Source organism: Euprymna scolopes, chromosome 32, assembly GCF_053919585.1.
Source record: "Euprymna scolopes isolate OS-2025 chromosome 32, ASM5391958v1, whole genome shotgun sequence".
NCBI classification, from domain to species: Eukaryota; Metazoa; Mollusca; class Cephalopoda; order Sepiida; family Sepiolidae; genus Euprymna; species Euprymna scolopes.
Genome location: NC_136513.1, coordinates 19,490,801 through 19,512,090, shown reverse-complemented (window position 1 = coordinate 19,512,090; position 21,290 = coordinate 19,490,801). Strand labels below are relative to the sequence as shown.

The 21,290-nt window shown below is 33.0% G+C and overlaps 1 protein-coding gene across 1 annotated transcript in view; it reads right to left on the bottom strand.

Moving 5' to 3' along the window:
- Positions 1–3,399: 3,399 nt before the first annotated feature.
- Positions 3,400–21,290, bottom strand: part of LOC145256232 (3'(2'),5'-bisphosphate nucleotidase 1-like) — a 49,427-nt gene continuing 31,536 nt past the window's right edge. Inside the window, exons 4-7 of the mRNA XM_080114876.1 lie at positions 20,294–20,342; positions 14,987–15,130; positions 9,298–9,443; positions 3,400–4,533 (exon numbers count right to left, since the gene is read on the bottom strand). Coding sequence (XP_079971002.1) covers positions 4,273–4,533; positions 9,298–9,443; positions 14,987–15,130; positions 20,294–20,342 — 600 coding nt within the window. The 3' untranslated portion in view covers positions 3,400–4,272. The remainder of the gene's footprint in view (positions 4,534–9,297; positions 9,444–14,986; positions 15,131–20,293; positions 20,343–21,290) is intronic.

Genomic DNA, 21,290 nt, shown 5'->3' with positions numbered 1-21,290 from the left:
CAGGCTCGCAATGTCACTTCTGTGAGAAAGAGGTTGCAAGGAAGAGAAAAGGGTATCCTCTACTAGGTTACGAAGTCTATTTTGAACTCAAGGCAGAATAAGGTCTTTCTAGCAACTCCTGCCCAGACGTGGCAACAATGCTCCATGCTTGGATGTACCTGGCTCTTATATAGGTAGAGAATTGCATCAGCAATGAGATATCTACTGGATCGATAGAAGGATCCCACCATTTTTCCAGCGATCTTGGCAACGGATTTGATGTACATGTTCTATTTCAAATCAGGAGTAAAGGTCAAGTCCAGAAGCTTGTCAAAACATGGAGCCTCCCTTAGTCAATTCCTTAAAACCATATATGCACGTCCATATTTAGAATTTATTGCATTCAGTTTACACAAAATTGTATTCCAACACTTGAGGATGTGTGTTGCATGGAGAGAAATATGATATAATGGATGTGGAATACGAGTCTTAAAAAATGGGCTTAGATCTAGTGACCTTAGAAGAAGATTAAAACTGGGTAATATAAGGACTTGTGTGCAGAAAAGGAGATTGTGTTGGTTTGGTCACATTGAAAGAATGGATGAGAGTGCTTAGGTTAGAAAAGGTAAAACAGTTGAGATAGCAGGGTCAGTTGGTAAGGGAAGTGATAAGCGTAGATTTGAGAGAAAGAGAGATAAGTCAACACCTGGTCAGAGATGGGTTAGTTTGGAAGGCAAGTTCTAAAAGGCAGCCAACACATAGCAATATGTAAAACAGACATTAAACATAATATGGTGGTGGTGGTGGTGGTGATGATGATAGTGGTGTTGGTGATGTGATTTGGTAAAATAATATTTGTTGCGAGTTTGTGACATGAAAACAAGAACTGGTTTCAAAACAATGGTAGATTGAATTTTTTTTCTTTTTTATTTCCACAATAAGATTTTAAACAAATTCGTCAGCAGTCATGACTTCAATCATCTATCACATTTTGTTGGAAAAGTTTTCAGAAATACCAATATCAGCAGGTATACAAGTTGTTGTTCTTTTTATATTTCACTTATAGTTTCCAGGCTTTATTTCAGTCACTTGTTTTTCTCTTTGGATATGCACATCGATGTTCACATTAACTGTTTAGTGTTACTAACTTAGCTGAATTTATTGGCCATTACTGAAATTTAAAACTGATGTCTTGTTTTTCTCCCATAACATACTTGATTATTTGTGATGCATTATTTATTTACTTATTTTTTTTTTTTTTGTCTATTAGGTTTTTATTTTAGCGTGTACTAGGGCAAAAAATGTAACATTTCTATTAAAACTTCTATCTCTCTCACCTTCCCGTTCATGACTAGCCCATTCCTCTTTCTGGAAATTCACACACAGACACAACTTAAAGAATGAGTCACCATAAGGGAATTAACTCTAAAAAATTCTTTTTAGAGTTAATTCCCTTTAGTTAGAGGTTGGAAAACAGACTTAACTCCTAATGAAATCTGCACCAAATAAATGGGTCAAAGAATGAATAATTTTTTTAAAAAATTAATTTGAGATATTATTCATCCTGGGCAATGCTGATTAAGAATATACCAACTTTGTTTGTTTTATAGTTTGAAACTTTCAGCTGAACATACGTACACACAACTGTCTTTTATATAATAGGTAATCAATTGAATTGTACTATTTTGCTAATATGACAGGTTTAATACTCTGTAGAGTCATATCAAAGACTAGAAGCAAAAAAAACAAAAAAAAAAACTTTTTTTAAAGAGGGGAGGTACTTGATGCATTCTTGTTAACTTAATAATGCTTAATAGGTTTATCATCAAGGGTAAATGGAGCAATCCAGAGAAAGGAGTTGCATCCTCTTCTACATCGCAGTGTTGTAGTGAATTAAATCAATAAGAACTTCCTGCGCACTTCTGTTCCAAACGTTATATCTTATATCAAAAAGCTGCCTATTCTTATCTAATTTCTGTATTTTTTTTTTATTTAAAAAATAAAAAATTAAAATAAAACATTGATAAAATCACGAAAGTTAAGCAAGGTTCAAATTGTTTTATACTAAGATGGGTGACCATTTAAAAATAACATTCGTTCAAATATACAAATGGATACCAACTTTACTAGGAATAAAACTTGGGGTGAACTAAAGGAATATTTGTTTGAGCAATTTGATTCACTTATATAAGCATAAAAATTATTTGCCACCTGGTGACTATTAATCGAACTAAGTAAGTATTCTTTTTGAATATATAATTTACATTACATATCTTTAATGTAAATCTACTGTCATTTTAAAAAGTAATAGCAGCTAAATTAACTCCCTTGGAAATTAATGAAAATAATATTTTAAGAATGGCTTTGGCAATTTATCTTTTCTAATTAAATCATTTTAAGTAAATACTGTTAATATCAACAAAAAATATATAGAGGAAAAAATAGGACAATGAAATTACAAATCAATAACACCAAACAAATAGTTATGCAAATTAGGCATACAAATAGCTGCATTTGGACTTTTGCTCTCTACTATATATATATATATTTTAGGTTGAGAAGAAAGTTCTTGCAGAATTTTTAATTTTCATTTCAAATGATGTATCTTCAGATAAGTTTTTGTGGTAATTGTGCATAAAACCAGACCCTAACTTTCCAACATGCCGGAAGCTGTCACTTGCATCTCTCAATTGAGGTATGGAAGCACAAAATGGATACAATTTTCAAATATATCTTATTTTCACCCCCTTATAATAAAAATATATAAAAATATGTAAACATTTTTAATCAGTTAATTTTTTTATTTTTCAATCACATGCCTTTTCAAATAACTATGTTTATTTAAGTTAATGTTGTATATTTTGTCAAACTATTTAGATATTTTTAAAATATATTTATTTACAAAAACTTGAAAAAAATCTCCGAATGTGTTGCATTTTTTATACAGTTTTAACAGCTTCAACAAAGGTGAGTGTGCAACAGAAAATAGTTTTTGTGAGCAAAGATCATAATAGATTACGCAGGTTTAAATAAAGTATTTAAGAAAAAAAAAAGAAAAAAATTATATTTGAATAAAAAAAAAAAAAACATAAATATGTTTGAAAAAATATATTAACAAGAAATATCTTAACATTTTGCCCAAATATATAAGTAAGCAGTTTTGAAGAATAGCGGAAGTATTGCATCCATTTTGTGTTTCCATACCTCAATTGACAGACACAGGTGCCAGCTTCAGGCGTGTTTGAAAGTTGGGGTCTGGTTTTATGCACAATTATCAGTTTTGTTATATCTTTACTTAATATATCATTTTAAAGAGCATTTTTTGTTCTGTCTAATTGTTAAAATTACAATCGTTTTAAAACAATTGTCTTCTTTTCAGAACGTTGAAGATGGAAAAATAAAAGCAGAGTCGCACAAATCTTTTTATTTCAATTCAAGCTAGGCCAAAAAGCTGCTGAAACAGCTCGCGATATCAACAAATGCTTCAAAAACCTAAGCGATATTAAATATGCCTTCAGTGACTTCGTCACCAGAACGCAAGATTTTTTACATTACTGGCATAAACACACTTTTCATTGGCAAAAGGGTGTTAATTTTGATGGTGCTTATGTAGATCAATACATTTTTGTTTGAGCTAAGATATGCTCATCTGAAGTGAATAGTTAAAAACTGCAAGAACTTTCTTGTCAACTTTATATATATATATAGCAAAATACTGTTTTTTTTTAATTGATTAAAATAACAGTGAGGTGTTTTGATGGTAATATAGATGTGATAAATAAAAATATTTTTTGCATCCATTCATTTTAATGAATATTTTATAATTTTAAGAAAGTTTTATATTTTTACCATAATTACTCACAGCCAGAAATTTTTATACTTCCACAAAAAAAAAAAAAAAAAAAAAAAAAAAAAAATGGAGCTGCCCACCCTTCCTACATCGTCTAAACAATTCACCAACTGTATTGTTCGCATTATTCAAAGTACTATTCTCATCTTGGGTATTATTCTCACAATGTTTCAGCTGATGTACAGATTTCAGAATTTGACAAGATACATCTCAAGGACGTCAAAGATCACCTCATTCGAAACTGTGAGAATTACATCCAAGATGAGAACAGTAGTCTGAATAATCCAAATACAAATTACCAATCTTCATCTCAAAAATTCCGCAACATAAGTTGATAACTGTTATACGGGATAAAATATTTTGTGTTATTAAGTGCATCATATTTCGTTTGTTAAAATCTTATAATGAACAACAAAAAAAAAATCAAGTCCGAATGTCCGTCGTTAACTTGGGGCTGCAAACAAGGCTTTGATATCTTCAGGAATTTTATTGATGTACCAATCGTGGTTCTCCAGGGTAGCCACAACACCAGTCAGATTGGGTCGTGGCACATCAAGACGATAGACAATGTCATTTCCATGCAAGTCTGTCAGTGATCCACCCATGGCACGGAGGATGCCTTCAGGGGCACAAGTATCCCACTTTTTGCAACCTTTGCTGGCAAATACATAAGCGTGAGCAATGCCCTCACACACAAGAAGGACCTGTTCAGAAAAAAAAAAAAGGGAAAAAGTTAAAGCAAAAATAAAGTTTTAATAAAATAATTGATTATTACACTCATATATAATGACTCAACAGATCGTCTGCTTTCTTTTAAAATTTGAAAATGTCATTTATTTTAACTTAAATTTTCATAATTGAGTTTTATTTATTCATATGCTTCCAACGTCTTTGGAACGAGTACATGGCCGCAGTGATACAACTGTGGCTTAAATTATAAGCAGTTTCTTTTTTTTTTTCTTTTAACTCAGGTAGCGGGGCTACCAGGTGTTGCTTGGGAAAAAAAATTTCTATTAAAACTTCTATCTCTCTATTTATCTTTCTTTCCCCTACCCACCCTCTTTCTTCTCTGCCCAACCCATTCCTCTCTCTCTGGACATACACAAAACTTATTTTTTTATAATAGATTTCTCAGAAAATGGGTTAGCATAAGGGAAATAACTCCTTGATTTAAAAAAATTAGAGTTACTTCCCTTTATTTAGCTGAGCTCAGAAACGGACCCCCACCCCCTCTTCCCCACCACCACAAAGAATAAATAATTTTTTTTTTTAATTTTAGATATTATTCATCTGGAGCAATGCCAATCAAGAAAATACTAACCTTGTGAGTTTTTGAATTTAGGCAGTCATGTATACAATCAACTGTCATTTATATAATAGATTAAGGAGCAAGATAATGCAGTCTACTCCATCATTTTACTAATTGAAGATCTAAAGCAAATATAGTTTGACTGGGCCCATTCCTCTCTACACTCAAGTGGTTTAACATTGGCATTATGAAAAAGGTATCAATTTAAGATGAAAACATTCAAGGCCTTCTTCAGACAAAATTCAAGTTTTCAAAACAAAATTTTGAGTTTGTGTTACAATCTACAGTGATTTGGAAAAAGTGGTCAAAAATCAAATATACAAACAAATGTTACCAAAACCAATAAAAGTTATTTTACAACCTACCTGCATCATTTTCAGTGTCTTTAAGTAGTTTTAAATGCTTTTTATTTCATCTCAAATATTAACTCTCTTTACGACTTTTAAATTCCTAACCAAGATGGCTGCCAGCTTTTTTGACCCATTCAGCCTCGTTTTGATGATCACAAACTTTATTTTTTTTGGCGGGGGAGGAGTCGTCATTGGAGACTTCCGTCTGTTCAAGGAAAGTTTTTATTTTAGCGACAGGAGCAAGTAATTTTTAATTATGGCATAAAGTTCTCCAACACGCAACAAAACTGGTTAACTATTTCCAGCTCCCATTCGTTTTGTTTTTAGTGCCAGCCATGTGCGATTTTAAGGCACTTTAACCCATTTTGCTGAAAACAAATGTCTTTTTACATACAAAACAATATGTTAGTCAACAACCATACTTACATTCCCTGGCCCACTTATATTTAGCTACCCAAGCGCGAATAAATGTTATTTTCCCTATTGCAGATTGGGATATGCCGAGTTTTGTTTACTTTAAAATTTTGAATTTCCAGTATTGTGGATAAAAGAGCTATAGCCCTTATTGCGAAACTACCCAATGTTATTATATGGAAAACATCAGATAGTTTTGTGATTAAGGGACGTAACTCTTGTATCCACAATTCAATTTCGGAACAATGTATTTTGATTGTATTTTAAATATTTAAAAAATATTTTAATGGTGTTTTTATAATTACTTAAAAAATTATTTAATAATGTTTATTTCGATTTTATTTTTAATATTTTGACACAAATTTTTACTGGACATAAAGAATATAATTTTCAAGACATTTTCCATATTTTCAAGGATTTTTCAAGGTAATAATAGAAATAAGGCCTTTTCAAGGCAAAAGTCCAAAATTCAAGCCTGTACAGACTTTTCAATAAATAAGAAATCTGCATGGGTGCACATATGGAAGGAGTACCCAACTCTGTATTTTTTTTTTTTTTCATTTTTTTTAAATGGGTTATTATCAAATGTCATTTGCAGATTTGTCTAGCTTGCATAACAGTGTTTGGGCATCAGCAGTGTTGTTCGCAAACAAAGCAATATCGTCTGCATAATCTGCATCAGTTATGTGTGCTGATTGATGACGTCTGTTTCTGGATTCATTCAGGGTGAAGCCTAGCATGTTGTGTATGTCAACAGAGGTGCGAAGTACAAAGTCAAGACAGACAATGAAGCATGAGCCGCATTGGACGGGTTGCGTTCAGTATGGACTTCGGGGCTTACTAACAAACTGAAAAGACAGTTCTTCAGGGCAGTGGTAGAGTCTGTCCTTGTTTACAATGCTACAACCTGGACACTCACCAAAAGATTGGAAAGAAAACTAGACTGCATATACACCCGTATGCTACAAACAGTATTAAATATATCTTGGCAAAATCATCCCACGAAGCAGCAAGTTTATAACAACCTACCTACCATATCTAATACCATCAGGGAAAGATGCCTACGATTTGCCAGCTACTGTCTGAGGAGCAAGCGTGAATTGGTGAGTGGTGTATTGCTATGGACTCCACGACACAGACGCGCAAGGAAAGGATGACCTAGATCCATGTACATCCAGCAAATAGCACAGAATGCCAACTGTGAACCTGAAGATCTGAGGCAGCTGATGGAAGACAGGAAACTCTGGAGAGGAAGAGTCGCATGGGTCCGGGCAAGGAGCCCCTGCTGATGATGATTATCAAATAACCTGCTGAATTCGAAATCGAATTACGTGAATTTAGCCAGTTTTAACAGTAGTTTGGCTTTCAAAAATTCTTTTTGGCCTTTTTAGAATTTGGCTTGAGATTTGCCTCATAGATACAGCTTTACAATATGCTCAATCCAAAAGATTAAGTGCACACAACAAATTGTGTTTGTGTGGGCATGCCATGTTCATTCAGGAATATTCAAAAACAAAAATTGATAAACTTTACTGGAGATGCTGTAAAAAAAACTTACTTTTAAAAAGTTGTTTTATAGAGGTATTCGAGTCTGTATTCAATATTGTTTTCACTGGTCGCCATGTTTGTCCTCGCATGCACATACTGAAACAAACATGGCAACCAGTGAAAACAATACGGAATACAGACCCGGCTACCCCTAAAAACCAACTTTTTAAAAGGCAAGTCTATAGTTGTATTCTAGTGCATATTCATTGTCCTTAGATTGTAAATGTTGGGTGGCAACTTGAAAAATATGTATTTAAAAAAAAAAAATTTGTCCAGGCAAAACCTTTGTAAATGTCGGGTGACGAAACTTGAAGATAAACATAAATATTATATAAAATAATCGGAGAAAGTGAAATTTAAAAAAAGGCTAAATTTGTGAAATTTGGACTAAAAAAAACATTAAATGGTTCTAAAATGGGTGATCAATTTACTAGAATGTTGCATTAGAAACTGAGCACCCCCTACAAATATTTAAATATTAACTTTTTTTTAAATTTTTGATAATCTGATTAACTAGTGTCCATTTGATAATCAGAAAAAAAAAAAAAAACTGAACTGAAAGAAAAAAAAAAACTGAAAAATAAATAAATAAATAAAATAAACGAAAATAAAAACAATAGGGAGGGGGGGGCCACTTCCATATGTGCGCCTCTGCATGAATTCAAACATGATATACATATTTTATGATCGGGCAATGCCGGGTTGCTTGCTCGTATTTATATAAAATTATAGAGTTTTGTCAATTTATACATGAAAAATTAAATTACTATCATTTCTGATGTCCTGAAGAAAAAATAAAACAATCGTTGACTTTATATTTAGAGTGGCACTTTTTAACTCACTAACTTCTGTGTGAGGGGATAAATTTAATTTAATTGATCTTATCCGTCCTTCTCTGCACCTTCTCTCTTACAGACATTATGTTGCTAGTCTCAGACTTTTCTATAAATATTATTATGACAGGGGTTGTTCGGAATAGTCTGATCTATTCCCAGCTTCCTTTATTCCAGCTCGTTTGACTCAGTCTAGTGGTTTCCATCAATTTGCTGTTTTGATACCTCACTGTAATACTGCTTACTATTCCAGATGCAGGCTTGTGGAACACTCTTCTTGCTTCATATTCTTCATATTTCCTCCTTCCTATAACCTTGGTATTTTCAAGACAGTAGGCATCTCCTGTTTTTGCTCCTTAATCATGTGGCTTCATGCCTTGTTTGGAGTGATTTCCATTTTTAAAAATGCAGTGCTTATTCAGAGTGGCACTTATAGCGATATATGAAAATGAAGAAAAACCTTTTATATTGTACCTGCTTGGAACGGAATGAAAATTGTATATTCCAAAAATCACACAAATTGATCATTTTTTTTTTTTTTTTTTAAATTAATTTGTTATTTTTTTATCGATAAGTGACAGATGGAGCCATAAGAGAACATAAGGGGGAAGTAAACAGTGATTATTTTGACAGTTTCCACGTGAATTAGAGTTGTCTTTCCTTGTCTACAGATTCATTGATTTCATCTTTTTTTGCCCTCGTCGAAACAGTAAAATTTGATTTTCTTAAAAACAAAAACATTTGATCAAATTACATGATTTTTAGAATTTTTAATCTTCGCCCCAATGACTGGTACATACATCATACAGACATTTCTGTATTTTCTTCAATTTTAAATGCCACCGTAAGTGACAATCTGAATAAGCACCAAAAATGCAAATAAATACACAATCTTTATTACAGAGTGGAGGATATTCTGAAGATTTAGCATCTAACAGCCTCCTTTCTCCACCCCCAACAAATCGATTTGTAAAACGTAGTTCGTTCATACTTATTTAAAATGGATAGACTTACCTTGTGTCCAGCACCTCCCACCCGCATGACTTCTGTTGGTTCACAGGCTGTGATAGCACCGGCAACTTTGGGATCAGAATGCGATCGCGTTGTAGTGATGATGTTCTTGCCCTCAGGAGGTGATTTTTTCTCCATACCATGAGTACCTTTATTTAAAAAAAAAAAAAAAATATAATATATATATATATATATATATATATATATATCTCCATACATACATCATCTTTTATTATATAAAGGAAAGTCGTTTGTGTGTTTGTATGTCTGTTAAAAATTTACCAGCTGTATCTGACCTGGTTGAAACTGGTACCATCCGAAAGAGCAATGCTTCAGATGCATAATATGTGAAAATTGAAAAAAATAAAAGAAGATTAATTCTGTGATGTCAACTGAACCACTTTTTGGAAGGGGGGGGGTCTGGATTTTGCAAGTTGCACGCACATAATTAACTAAAACTATGTTTAAAAAGCTTATTTTGCAATGTCATGACATCATAAGTACTCGTGGCCATGTGGGCAAACGCGTTTTTCCATAACCTTTTTGCCTTCTCCCCTTCTTTCGCGTTTCATATTTGAGCCCGGACGCTGCGGTTCATTTTTTTTTTTATTTTCCTCGGTTGGCCGGCCCTCCCTACTATTTTGATTGAAATAAAAGTTGTTTTGATTCATTTATTTATTTATTTTTTTTTTTGCGGGGGGGGGGGGGATAGATGTTTTTCAAACACACAGGCAACAAAGTTTTCAATATCCAGAGAATAGCTTCTCTTTTCCCTTCTGCCAAAATATCTGGTGGGGAGGTTGTCACAAACTTCTTTTGGGCGGTTACATTTTCTTGTTTTTCTTTGTTCTTTTATTTTTGAAATTGTTGTGGGGGTAACGATGGAGTAGACATATAAAGAAAAACTGCTCAATATCCTTAGTATAAGAGATGTGTCCAAACAGAACTTCATGTTAACCCAGGCAACGCCAGGTATTTATTATATAAAAAGGCAAATGTTTGTATGTGTGTGTATGTCTACTAAAAACTTCTCTCATGTGCATCGTACAAGCATGAACATGTCATTGTTAGAAAGAGATCTCCCGGACAGAAATATTAAAAAATTGGAAAAAAAATCGTCCATTATTTCGTGTAAAAATATCGTTTTGATAAACACCTTAAGTTTGTTAGCATTATTCGTGTAGAAATATTGTTTTGATAAACACCTTGAGTTTGTTATCATTATTCATGTAGAAATATCGTTTTGATAAACACCTTGAGTTTGTTATTGTTATTTGTGTAGAAATATCGTTAGATAAAAACCTTGCTTTTGACGCAATTTGCAAACTATACATGTGCTAATTATCGTTATTTTCTTCCATTTAAAATAACTAAATTTGCAATGCTAACACATCTGCATAATCATGGGCCTAGTATACAGGGTGTTTCAAAAGTCTTGGGAACATTACAACATTAATAATGTTGTAATGTTCCCAAGACTTTTGAAACACCCTGTATATATAAATGCTTAACATTTGAATAGGAAATATAACACACGGCTGGTTTGTTTCTATGCCAAATTAAACCTTTGGGCTATTAATGCAAAAACCCAATATTTATTGGAAAATAATTCTAAAAGTCTACTAGACCAGCCATTTCCTCCATCATTAACCCCTCAGTTTTATGCATTTCTCCATTTACTCTCAAACAAAAAAATTCATAGCCATCATAAAGTGTCAGAAAAACAAGAAAGTTAAACATGACACAATCTGAAAAGAAATAATTATTTTTAAATGATCAGGTACTTCAATTATTGTTCCCTTACTATATAATATTTTTACCCCCCAGGAGTAAATTTACCCCTGGTTGAGAACCTCTGTATTAGACACTATCCTCAAGTGCACAGGGGTTTGTCATGACAACCTGACATAAGGATATTTCTCCTACAAACAAATCCTGACTAAATATTTAACAGTGTTCGCAACACAAATAAGACACCCGAAGTATGACTCATATTGGCTTATACGAGGAATGGTGCACCTTCTCCAAATAATGTTGCCTCTAGTAACATTACTAAGCTGGATACTGCACCAGACTAGATGAATTTTGATCTTGGAATTTGGTAAGACCAAGAGACCACAAGAAAGACATACTGTAACATATTTAAATGGTGGATTAGGTAGAAGAAAATTATGTTCTCAACTTCTTTACTCACTTGGTGTCTGAGAGATAAAGGAGACCTTTAACGGAATATTTAAATATTTATGCGTCTTATATAGAGATTAAGTGTTGGACTCTGGGAAGAGGCCCCTTAATTTTGAGAACTTTGACTGAAATAAAATGAAACAAAACAAAAAGTGCACTATTTTACAAATTAATTTCCATACTGAAAACGGACGTTTACACACTTTTGTTCTAACATGATTTCTATATATATATATATATATATATATATATATATATATATACTATTTATTCAAAGGAAATCAACACTTAAGTAACCTCATTTGCATATTACATTAAAGAAAATCTATTTTAATAATTATCTCCATGTTAATTGTTTGTTTGTTGCAACAGAATTGATTTAATTGTTCTATTCAAAAATATTACTTAAAGTTGATTATTTAAAATTTTTAATTTAATTTATATTCAATTATTATTACCGACACCAATTGCCTTTAAAAACGGAAGGAAATTTATTTTAGCTATGAGAGTTATTTCCCGTTTGATTTTCATAAACAAAAATGAATGTGTTTTATGCCTTCATAAATCCAACATGTGGCCCAGTTTCAGGAAAACCGTAACAATGTATCTTAAATAGTATGTAACTAAACCCTTTGCCCGCCAATACATTTCAACCCGGCAATATTACGTATATACAACTAGTAATTAATAAAAATAAATAGATTTATTCTTTTTATTATGTAAGAAAAGTGTTTTCTATTTAGTTATTTATTTTTTGATAGTAAATCTCTTGATTAGTCAAAACTTATACACCGTGATCTAATGTTGTTGTTGGCAACCTTCCATTTCAGGAGACAATGGTGTGGTAGTGGAGCTACATAGCCTGGGCAGGGTGATATGGGAAGATAGCTGTTGCCCACGCAGCAGTCCCCTCATTTACATAAAAGCAAAATCGATTTTAACATTTATCTTTTCTGTTGTTATAGAATCCTTTTAATTGTCTTATTTAGAAATATTATTTAAAGTTGATGATTTAAATTTTTAATTTAATTTATATTTAATTTATTTTAATTATTATTACCGACTCCAGTTGCCTTTAAAAACGGAAGAAAGTTTATTTAAGCAGTTATTTTCTCCTTTAAGCTATGAGAGTTATATCCTGTTTAATTTTCATAGATATAAATGGATGTGTTTTATGCTTCCAGAAATCTAACATGTGGTCGACTTTAGGATATTTGGTGTATTTTAAATAGTGTGTGACTGAACCATCCATTTGAAGAGACCACAAGAAAGATAAATTATAACACAGTTGATTGATAAATTAATGAGAGAAAAAATGTTCTTTACTAACACAACATTTGAGATTTAAAGGAGAATTTAATGGAACGCTCAAATATTTATGTACCTCATATAAAGATTAAGTGAGGTTCCTTGATTTCTGAGAACTTTTACTGAAGTAAAATGAAAATAAAAAAAAAGTATAACATAAAAGAAAAGAAACTGGAATCTAAGGAAGATCTCCACCATTCTAATAATCAGATGAGCAACCGGGCTCATTAAAAAGAATTCCAAAAACTTCCTGGCGAATACACCCAGTGAACCAAGTGCAAGAGAGAGACTCAAACAATTGCACTTAAAGGAATGGTTAAAATTCTAAAAAAAATCTCTTGGTTGGAGTCTCTGGAATAGCAGATGAATGTTTGACATTTGAATAAGATGCTCTATCCCCAACAAGAAAAAAAAGAGGTAGACACATCAAATGTGCTGGTTTTACAATCCACAAAGATAAAGCAAAAGTGGTCAAAAATCAAATATATAACAAATAAATGCTACCAAAGGCGAGATATTATTCTTCTACCTAGGTGAATAGGTTTTTAGTGTTTTTTACTTAATGAAAAATGCCAAGAGTCGGCTCGAAAAACAAGTAATGTCAACCCTTACACAAGCACAAGGAAAAATGGCCACATTAGTTGTTACATGATCCTATTTTCTTATGCTTGTGTAAGGGTTGACATTACTTGTTTTTCAAGACAAAGATTTTACATTAAGTAAAAACACTGAAAAATCTATCCACCTAGGTAGAAGGGTAATATATCTCGCCTTTGGTAACATTTATTTGTTATATATTTGATTTTTCAACCACTTTTTTGAATCTCTGGATTATAACACAAACCTATCAAATGTCTATGTTGTTTGATACTAAGTTTAGTTCTTTTGTTAAACGTTGTAGTTCAAATATTTAATCTCTTTAAATTGGAATCGTTTTGTACTTCTATCCGAGGGGACTCATAGCAGACTGAATACTTCTGATTGTGCTTCATGGAACAGACTAGAAATGGCAGAGCCATTGTTAAACAGTCGATTAGTACCGGCATGAAATAGAACCAAATTTTTCATTTTCATTCCTGCCCCGTTTTAAGAATGGGTTTAATAATTTACTTTGATTTGAATCAGTAAATAATTAACATCATTTATTTTTTTTTGAGGAAGGTTTTTCAAATTTATTGGGGGGGGGGGCTAGGGTAAACTTTAATCCTAACCTTTTGGCATGTTTTAGAATTGGCCATCTTTTTTACTGCTTTCATATTGTAAACTGTTTCAACCATTTCTCGTTTGTTCTGTCAATCACAATTGGAAGATTTCAGGATTTCTATACAAGAAACAATCTTTGACAGAATAGTTTCTAAATCAGAATATGTTTTTTGGAGGGGTGAGGTGGGAGTCCCCTCTCCAGTTGCAATAATGACAAAAGCATTGCTATGCATTGAGAATCAGTGAGACACGCAGCAAATGGTACTTTGTTTTGTGAGGCCTTTGCTTTAGTAATTAGGATATTTTTTGGGTCAGGATTTTTTTAGAAATCCCACGAGTTAGGGTCAAGACTTTTTTTTTTTAGAAATCCCACGAGTCACGGTCAAGATTTTTTTGGAATCCCACGAGTCAGGGTCAGGATTTTTTTTGGATCCAACAAGTCAGGGTCAAGATTTTTTTAGAAATCCCATGAGTCAGGATAAAGACTTCTTTTTTTTTTTTAGAAATCCCACAAGTCCCAGTCAAGATTTTTTTTTTTTTTAAATTCCACAAGTCAGAGTCAAGATCTTTTTCTTTTAAATCCCATGAGTTAGGGTCGAGATTTTTTTTGGAATCCCACGAGTCAGGGTCAGGATTTTTTGGGATCCCACAAGTCAAGGTCAAGATTTTTTTTAAGAAATCCCATGAGTCAGGGTCAAGACTTTTTTTTAGAAATCCCATAAGCCACAGTAATGATTTTTTTTTTTTTTGAAATCCCACAAGTTAGGGTCAAGATCTTTTTTTTTTGAAATCCCACGAGTCAGGGTCAATATTTTTTTGGAATCCCACAAGTCAGGATAAGGATTCTTTTGAAATCCCACAAGTTAGGCTCAGGATTAGACCTTATTCCTTTTAACTCCACAAGCCTTATTGAAATCACTATTGAAAATGTGTTATGCTTGCTATACTCATTATAAGTTAAAGAAAAGCAAAGAATATGATTTATAAAAATACTTACCAAGACCAACCATTCCCCAGATGCATCTGCCCAGAGTTGTTGGCGGTTGTGCTTGGTAATTGTAATAGGGTTGGTAGACGACACCACCTACTGCATTGCCATTCACAGAGATGCCAATCAGCACTGTCACATGATCCAGTAAACCTGAAAATAACATTTACATCTATTAGTAATGGGGATTTAGTATCTGTCTGCCTAAGTCGAAATGTCACTAATACTTGTATCAATTGCACTATCCTGCTCTCTTTTGATACACAATTCAGCTTATGATACTAATTCAGACTAATGTACTAACTTTCTAATACTCGATTCAGGAGGTAGGTTCATATCTGTGATGTTGTGATGATATCATCCTCTCATGTATTTCCTCCTTTTTTGGAGACTGGTAATATGGTATCTGTTCTTTAGCATTACCTATTTCTCTCTCTCTCTCTCTCTCTCTCTCTCTCTCTCTCTCTCTCTCTCTCTCTCTCCCACCCCTTTTCCCCCCTCTCCTCTCATTCTGTTAATGTGCTGATTTGGACTGACATAAGAGTTACAGAGAACATTACATTTGGTTTAATGTCTGTTTTATATGCTGGCATACATCGAATGGCTTTTAGAAATTGATTACCAAGATAACTTTTTTTCTACCCAGGTCTTTATTTATCCCTCTTTCACTGAAATCTATCCTTATCAACTTTCCCATGTTTTCATTAATCTTCTCCCGTGAATTAACCCAGCTACTTCAATTGTTCTACATCAATTAACCCAAGAACTCTCATCCATTCTTTCAATGTGGCCATACCATCAAAGTCTCCTGTTCTGCACACACCTCTATATACTGTCCAAATTTAATCTTTCTCTGAAGTCATCAGATCCAAGCCACTTGTCTTAAGATCCATTACATCATATTTTTATTAGAGCTTTATATATCTTTTAAGCATTCTGCTCATTAACATAATCATATATAGTTTGGTTGCTTGCTTTTGTTTAACGTCATATCAACCGTTTTTGGGATATTTAATGGCAAATCAGGGATCACATCAGAGATTCTCCATGGGGAAATATCTTTTCTCTTCCTGTGGAACAGTGCACAAACAAGACTACTGAATGGTTGAAAGCAGCAATTGACGCAAATGTTCCAATATAAAAGTTCATTCTCCCCAAGGGCTCACTCCTATTTGTGCAGCTGCCATTGTCCTGTGCCTATTTTACAAGTATTTTAATGGAATATGCTCTGACGAACTCCAAGCCCTTGTACTACCCCCTCGACATAAATATCGACAAACCCAATAAGCAGCAAAATCCCACCCCGACACAGTAGAGATGCTTAGATACCGGAAAGCCTTTTACTCAAATAGTTTCTTCCTTTGAACTGCTAGACTTTGGAATTCCCTCCTGGGTTCCTGCTTCCTTGACTGTACTGATATGCAGAAGTTCAAGTGTAATGTGAACAGACATCTTACTGCTCAACTCCCTACATATCCTCCCAAATAGTAGGTCCTTAACATCCAAGTGGTACTGTGCCTTATTTGGCTGAAATAACAAAAAAAAAAAAAAAACCCAAAAAATTCAATAATTTCGGAAAAAGTTTCTATGCTTCAAGTTCTTTATATCTTCAAATATTTATTCATGGAGATTGGTTTAGTTGTTTTATATGGAAACGGCGGTAATCCTATGCAGGCTTAACCAACTTCGTCCAAAAGAGGAAGTTCCCTAGGAGTATGAAATTCACAAGCGGTCTACAGTCGCATGTAATAGTGGTTGAACCTGGAAGCAATGGTAACTATGCAACAACTCCATATTCCCCACAGTCCTCAAATAGGGCCTCACCAATGGACACCTTTTAAGGTCATATCCAGAACCTATATTTGGTTAAACATTTATTTTACATGTTGGCGTGTGCTGGACAGCTTTTAGAAACTGGTTTCCAAATCAACCTATCTCTCACCAGATTTTTATTTCCCTTTCTCTCAAATTCATCCTCATCACTTCCTCCCATATTTTCCTTGGCCTTCCTCTACCAACTGATCCTACTACCTCAATTGTCCTACTTCTGAAAAAACTTTGTTTTATCGTTATTTCTATGGCAAGTGCTCGTCTGAGCTCCAATCTCTGGTCCCCCCTTGCCAATCTTTCACGAGAAACACCAGTCTGGCTGAAACTACTGTCATTAATTTTCTCCACTCTTTATCTGTGCCTAAATCCAAACGTAGATTCCATGAGCAGAGCTTCTTAGAAGTGCACAACTGTGGAACTATCTTACTTTTGCCTGTTTCTAACCTGACTACAACTTGAATGTCTTCAAGTCTAACATAAACAAATTCCTGACAAACCGCCCCCTTAAGTAAGACACTTTATCAAATCTTCAATACTAACAATTACTACGATACTATCCCATTGATTACTGTAAACACAATAACCCTTATCCCCGAGTGGCTTCCAGGCCTTGATAAGTGGAGACCTCCATGAAAAAAAAAAAAAAAAAAGGGAATTTTTTTAGGGCCAGTTTCTATTCATTTTCATGAACTAAATGGCTAAAAGTGCAGTTCAAAGATTCCTATGTTGAAGCCATATGAAAGCTTGTTTTTCTCATCAAATAACAGCGTTTTAAACAATGAAAATTATGAGATTTATTAAAAACTCTCAGAAGCAACTTTAATTTGAAATTTTGAATAAGCAGACAAAATATCTTTGAAACCATGTTTAAAATGCAAATATTTTATTTAAAATCATCAGACTTTTTTATTTTTTATTTATTTATTTATTTTTTTTTTTTTTACACAGTTCTGAATTTTTGTGATGAGAGTTGATTATTCGTATCATTTGAACTTTTCTGACTACTCTTCTCATCTTCGGTGTTATTTGCACAATGTTTTGGTTGATCAAACCTCTGACCATCTTCAGGTGTATCTTGTCAAATTCAAAAATTTTGAACAGTGAAATCTGCATAAAATTTACAGCAGAATCCTTTATTTAATCCATGGGGGTAGCATGCTCTCATTCCATCAGCCATAACTCGGTCATTTGCACTAAAGATTAAACCTTCAAGGATCCATGGCACAGTGGATTGACTACTTAGTAAGAATTCAGTTGTAAAAGTCATATTCCTGCAGATTGAAGGTTCAATCCTCAATGCAGGTGACCTAAAAATACAACTGCGAATTACTTAGGATTTCTAACTAGTCATGACTGAGCGAACGAGAATATGCTACCCGGTGGATTAAAATAAACGGTTCTGATAGAAAATCTGTGCAGATTCCAGTGTTTGACAAGATACACACTCAAGATAGAAACGTTAGTTATGCAGCATTCATCTTAGGTGGGTTGAAGAATCCAAATCCTAGAAACTCTTTAAAATATTCTAACGGAACTGAAAATAATGGTGATCAGATGTTGTTGGAGAACATTTTTATTCCTTTTATTGATCCAATTTATGTTGTACATGTATAATCATGTATATATATATATATACATATGAATAAAAGTAGGTATAATATTTTGACGTTATGGAAAAAGGAAGACATAAAGGTCTTTCTGCTCGTCATGGTACATTTTATTTTCCCAATCATCTCTATCATTTCCTGAAGAAATCCCCCCGAAAATGAAGACGAAACGGTGAAAATTTCCCTAAAAGTGCTACAGGTTTTTCTTACTTTTTCCATATATATATATTGCAATCATGAAAGGAAAATGAAAATTCATGATTAAAACGTTAAAATAAAGTCAACGCTTAAAATAAAGTCAACGCTTAAAATAAAGTCAACGGGGTGAAAAGAAGAAAAAATAAATAAATGGGGAGTTAGCTAACTGGTTTCACCCTCACTTTATCAAAGCCGTATCGAGAGATTTGAGAGAAAAAAAAAAAGAAAACACGAATGGGAATCGAAATTATGTATAAATAAAAAAAATAATGTTGCGTTACGTTATGTATAGGGGGAAAAAAAAAAACGATTGAAATGCAGCGTTATATTACTCAAAGATCCTAAAGACTAATCACACTCAAACCCAAGAGGTATTCTTTCTGCTTACAGAGTTGCTGTATTTCAATCGCTTTCCTCCAATTTTTTTTTCCCCTCCATACATAACGTAATGCAATGTTATTTTTATTTGTACATAATTTCGATTCCCATTTGTGTTGTTTTTTTTTCTCAAATCTCTCGATACGGCTTTGATAAAGTGAAGGCGAAACCGGTCAGCTGACTCTCCCAATTTTCTTTTCTTCACCCCATTAACTTTATTTTAAATGTTGACTTTATTTTAACGTTTTAATCATGAATTTTCCTCTTCCTTTCAGGATTGCATTATATAAATTTTGTACCCCTCAAAGAATCATAATATATATATACATATATATATATATATACATACATGTATTTTTTTATGCAATATTTTACATGCAAGATGTTCTTATTTTTTCCTTGATTCCAATACAATTACCAATTACGATTCTTCATAAATCTCTAAATATTTAACTATAAAGTTGCTATTTTTTTCCGATTACCGTAAAACACATGCTAAATGTGCACATATTTTTTTAAACGTAAAAATGCTCTTGTGGAATGGAGTGATCTATAGATTTTAGGGTTACTGATAGTTTAAAATCAATAAATATTTATTATCTTATTATTATTACCAGCAGTGGAAGGTTTTGTTTTAAACAGAATCAAATAAAAAAGATATTTAAAAGAATAGTTTTGGCATCGGAAAATATGCACAATTTTTTCAGATTCCAATACCCCAAAAGTTCCGATTTTTCCAATTCCTGATGCCGATTAATTGTCCCTACACTAATATGTATAATCATACATATATACATATGTATATATTTTTATGCAATACTTTACATGTAGGATGTTCTTACTTGCATCAGGCGATTAAGTGGTATATCCATGATGCTATATTTCAGGATGTCTTCCCTTTGTCAAGTGTGTTTTCAACTTTCAGACGTACACGACGGGTTTTATTGTAGATGAAAACTGATATTTAATACCTATTATATAAATTTCACAAAATTAGAGAAATCACAAAGTGCTTCCACCCTCTCTTTGCCTAAAACCAAATATAGTCCATGTTATTACTTTTTACAACTAGTAGCAGAGTTCCAAAATTCCTAATGATCAGTTAATAAGTTTAGGGGTGAATCCTGTACATACAAGTAATATAAACATATATACACAACTTTACACACAAATTTAAATAAAAACGAATGAGAGTTGTTTATTGCAAAAAATTCACCTTATTTATTGCCCCCCCCCCTCTTCCCATCTAATATTTACATCATTGAAAAGTACAAGATAGAAATAAAAAAAAATTCTTGCTTACCTTGGGTGAATTCTTTCGTGCCATCAAGTGGATCAACCCAGACAATAACCTGTACAAAAAATACAAAATTTTATAGATTTATATAGAAACAGGCTTGTAGCCATATCAATCACCCATATCTTGGTTGCATAAAAAAAAAAAAAAAAAACTTATCAAGAAAAAAAAAAATGTTATTAGGGTCAATATTTCTACATTAGCTAATTAAAATATTGGATTCTAAAATATACTTGGAAATCAAAATCATGATGCTAGGAGATTTTCATTTTTCAAATAAATAGTCAAACAACAAATGTTGTTCAGTGTATAATTTAATTTATTAGCTTGGGTTGGTTGCTCCCAAAAACATATGTAGAGGGATAACACAGAGCCAAAGCAATATATCTTTGTATATGTGTATGTATGCATGCGTTAGTGTGTGTGTATGCATATATTAGTATGCGCACGTGTGTGTGTGTATGACATAATCATGTTGACACACCGGTTCTTGTTGGGTCACTGCAGTTAAGCAACGTTGAACCTGGTCAGTACTAAATGGGACTTCCAGGTGCTGTATGTGCCCTTCGCTTATCTCAGCATTGTTTCCAGTCGTCCTGGATTTCTTCTTGCCACTGGACCCAAGCAGTGCTGATTCAGGAGAGGTGTGATTAGGGATTGCGCAACCTTTGCTTCACAATTACTTACGCAGCTGCCCCTACGGGGGGGGGGTCCTTTATCTTTCGAGACTGAATGGAGGCATCATTCGTTCGTATGTGTATGTATATGTATTTGTGTGTGTGTGCTATAGCTCACCATTTGAAGATGATCAGTTTCAGTTAGTGTTAGGATAATTAATCGGAATCGAGAATAGTAAAAATCAGATATTTTTGGAACATCAGAATCAGTAAAATCTGTGACCATTTCCTGATATAAAAAAAAAAAAAAAAAAAACGATTCTTTTAAATTTTTTTGTTTAAAACTTAATTTTCTTTTGTTAGAACTAATGATTAAATAAATATTT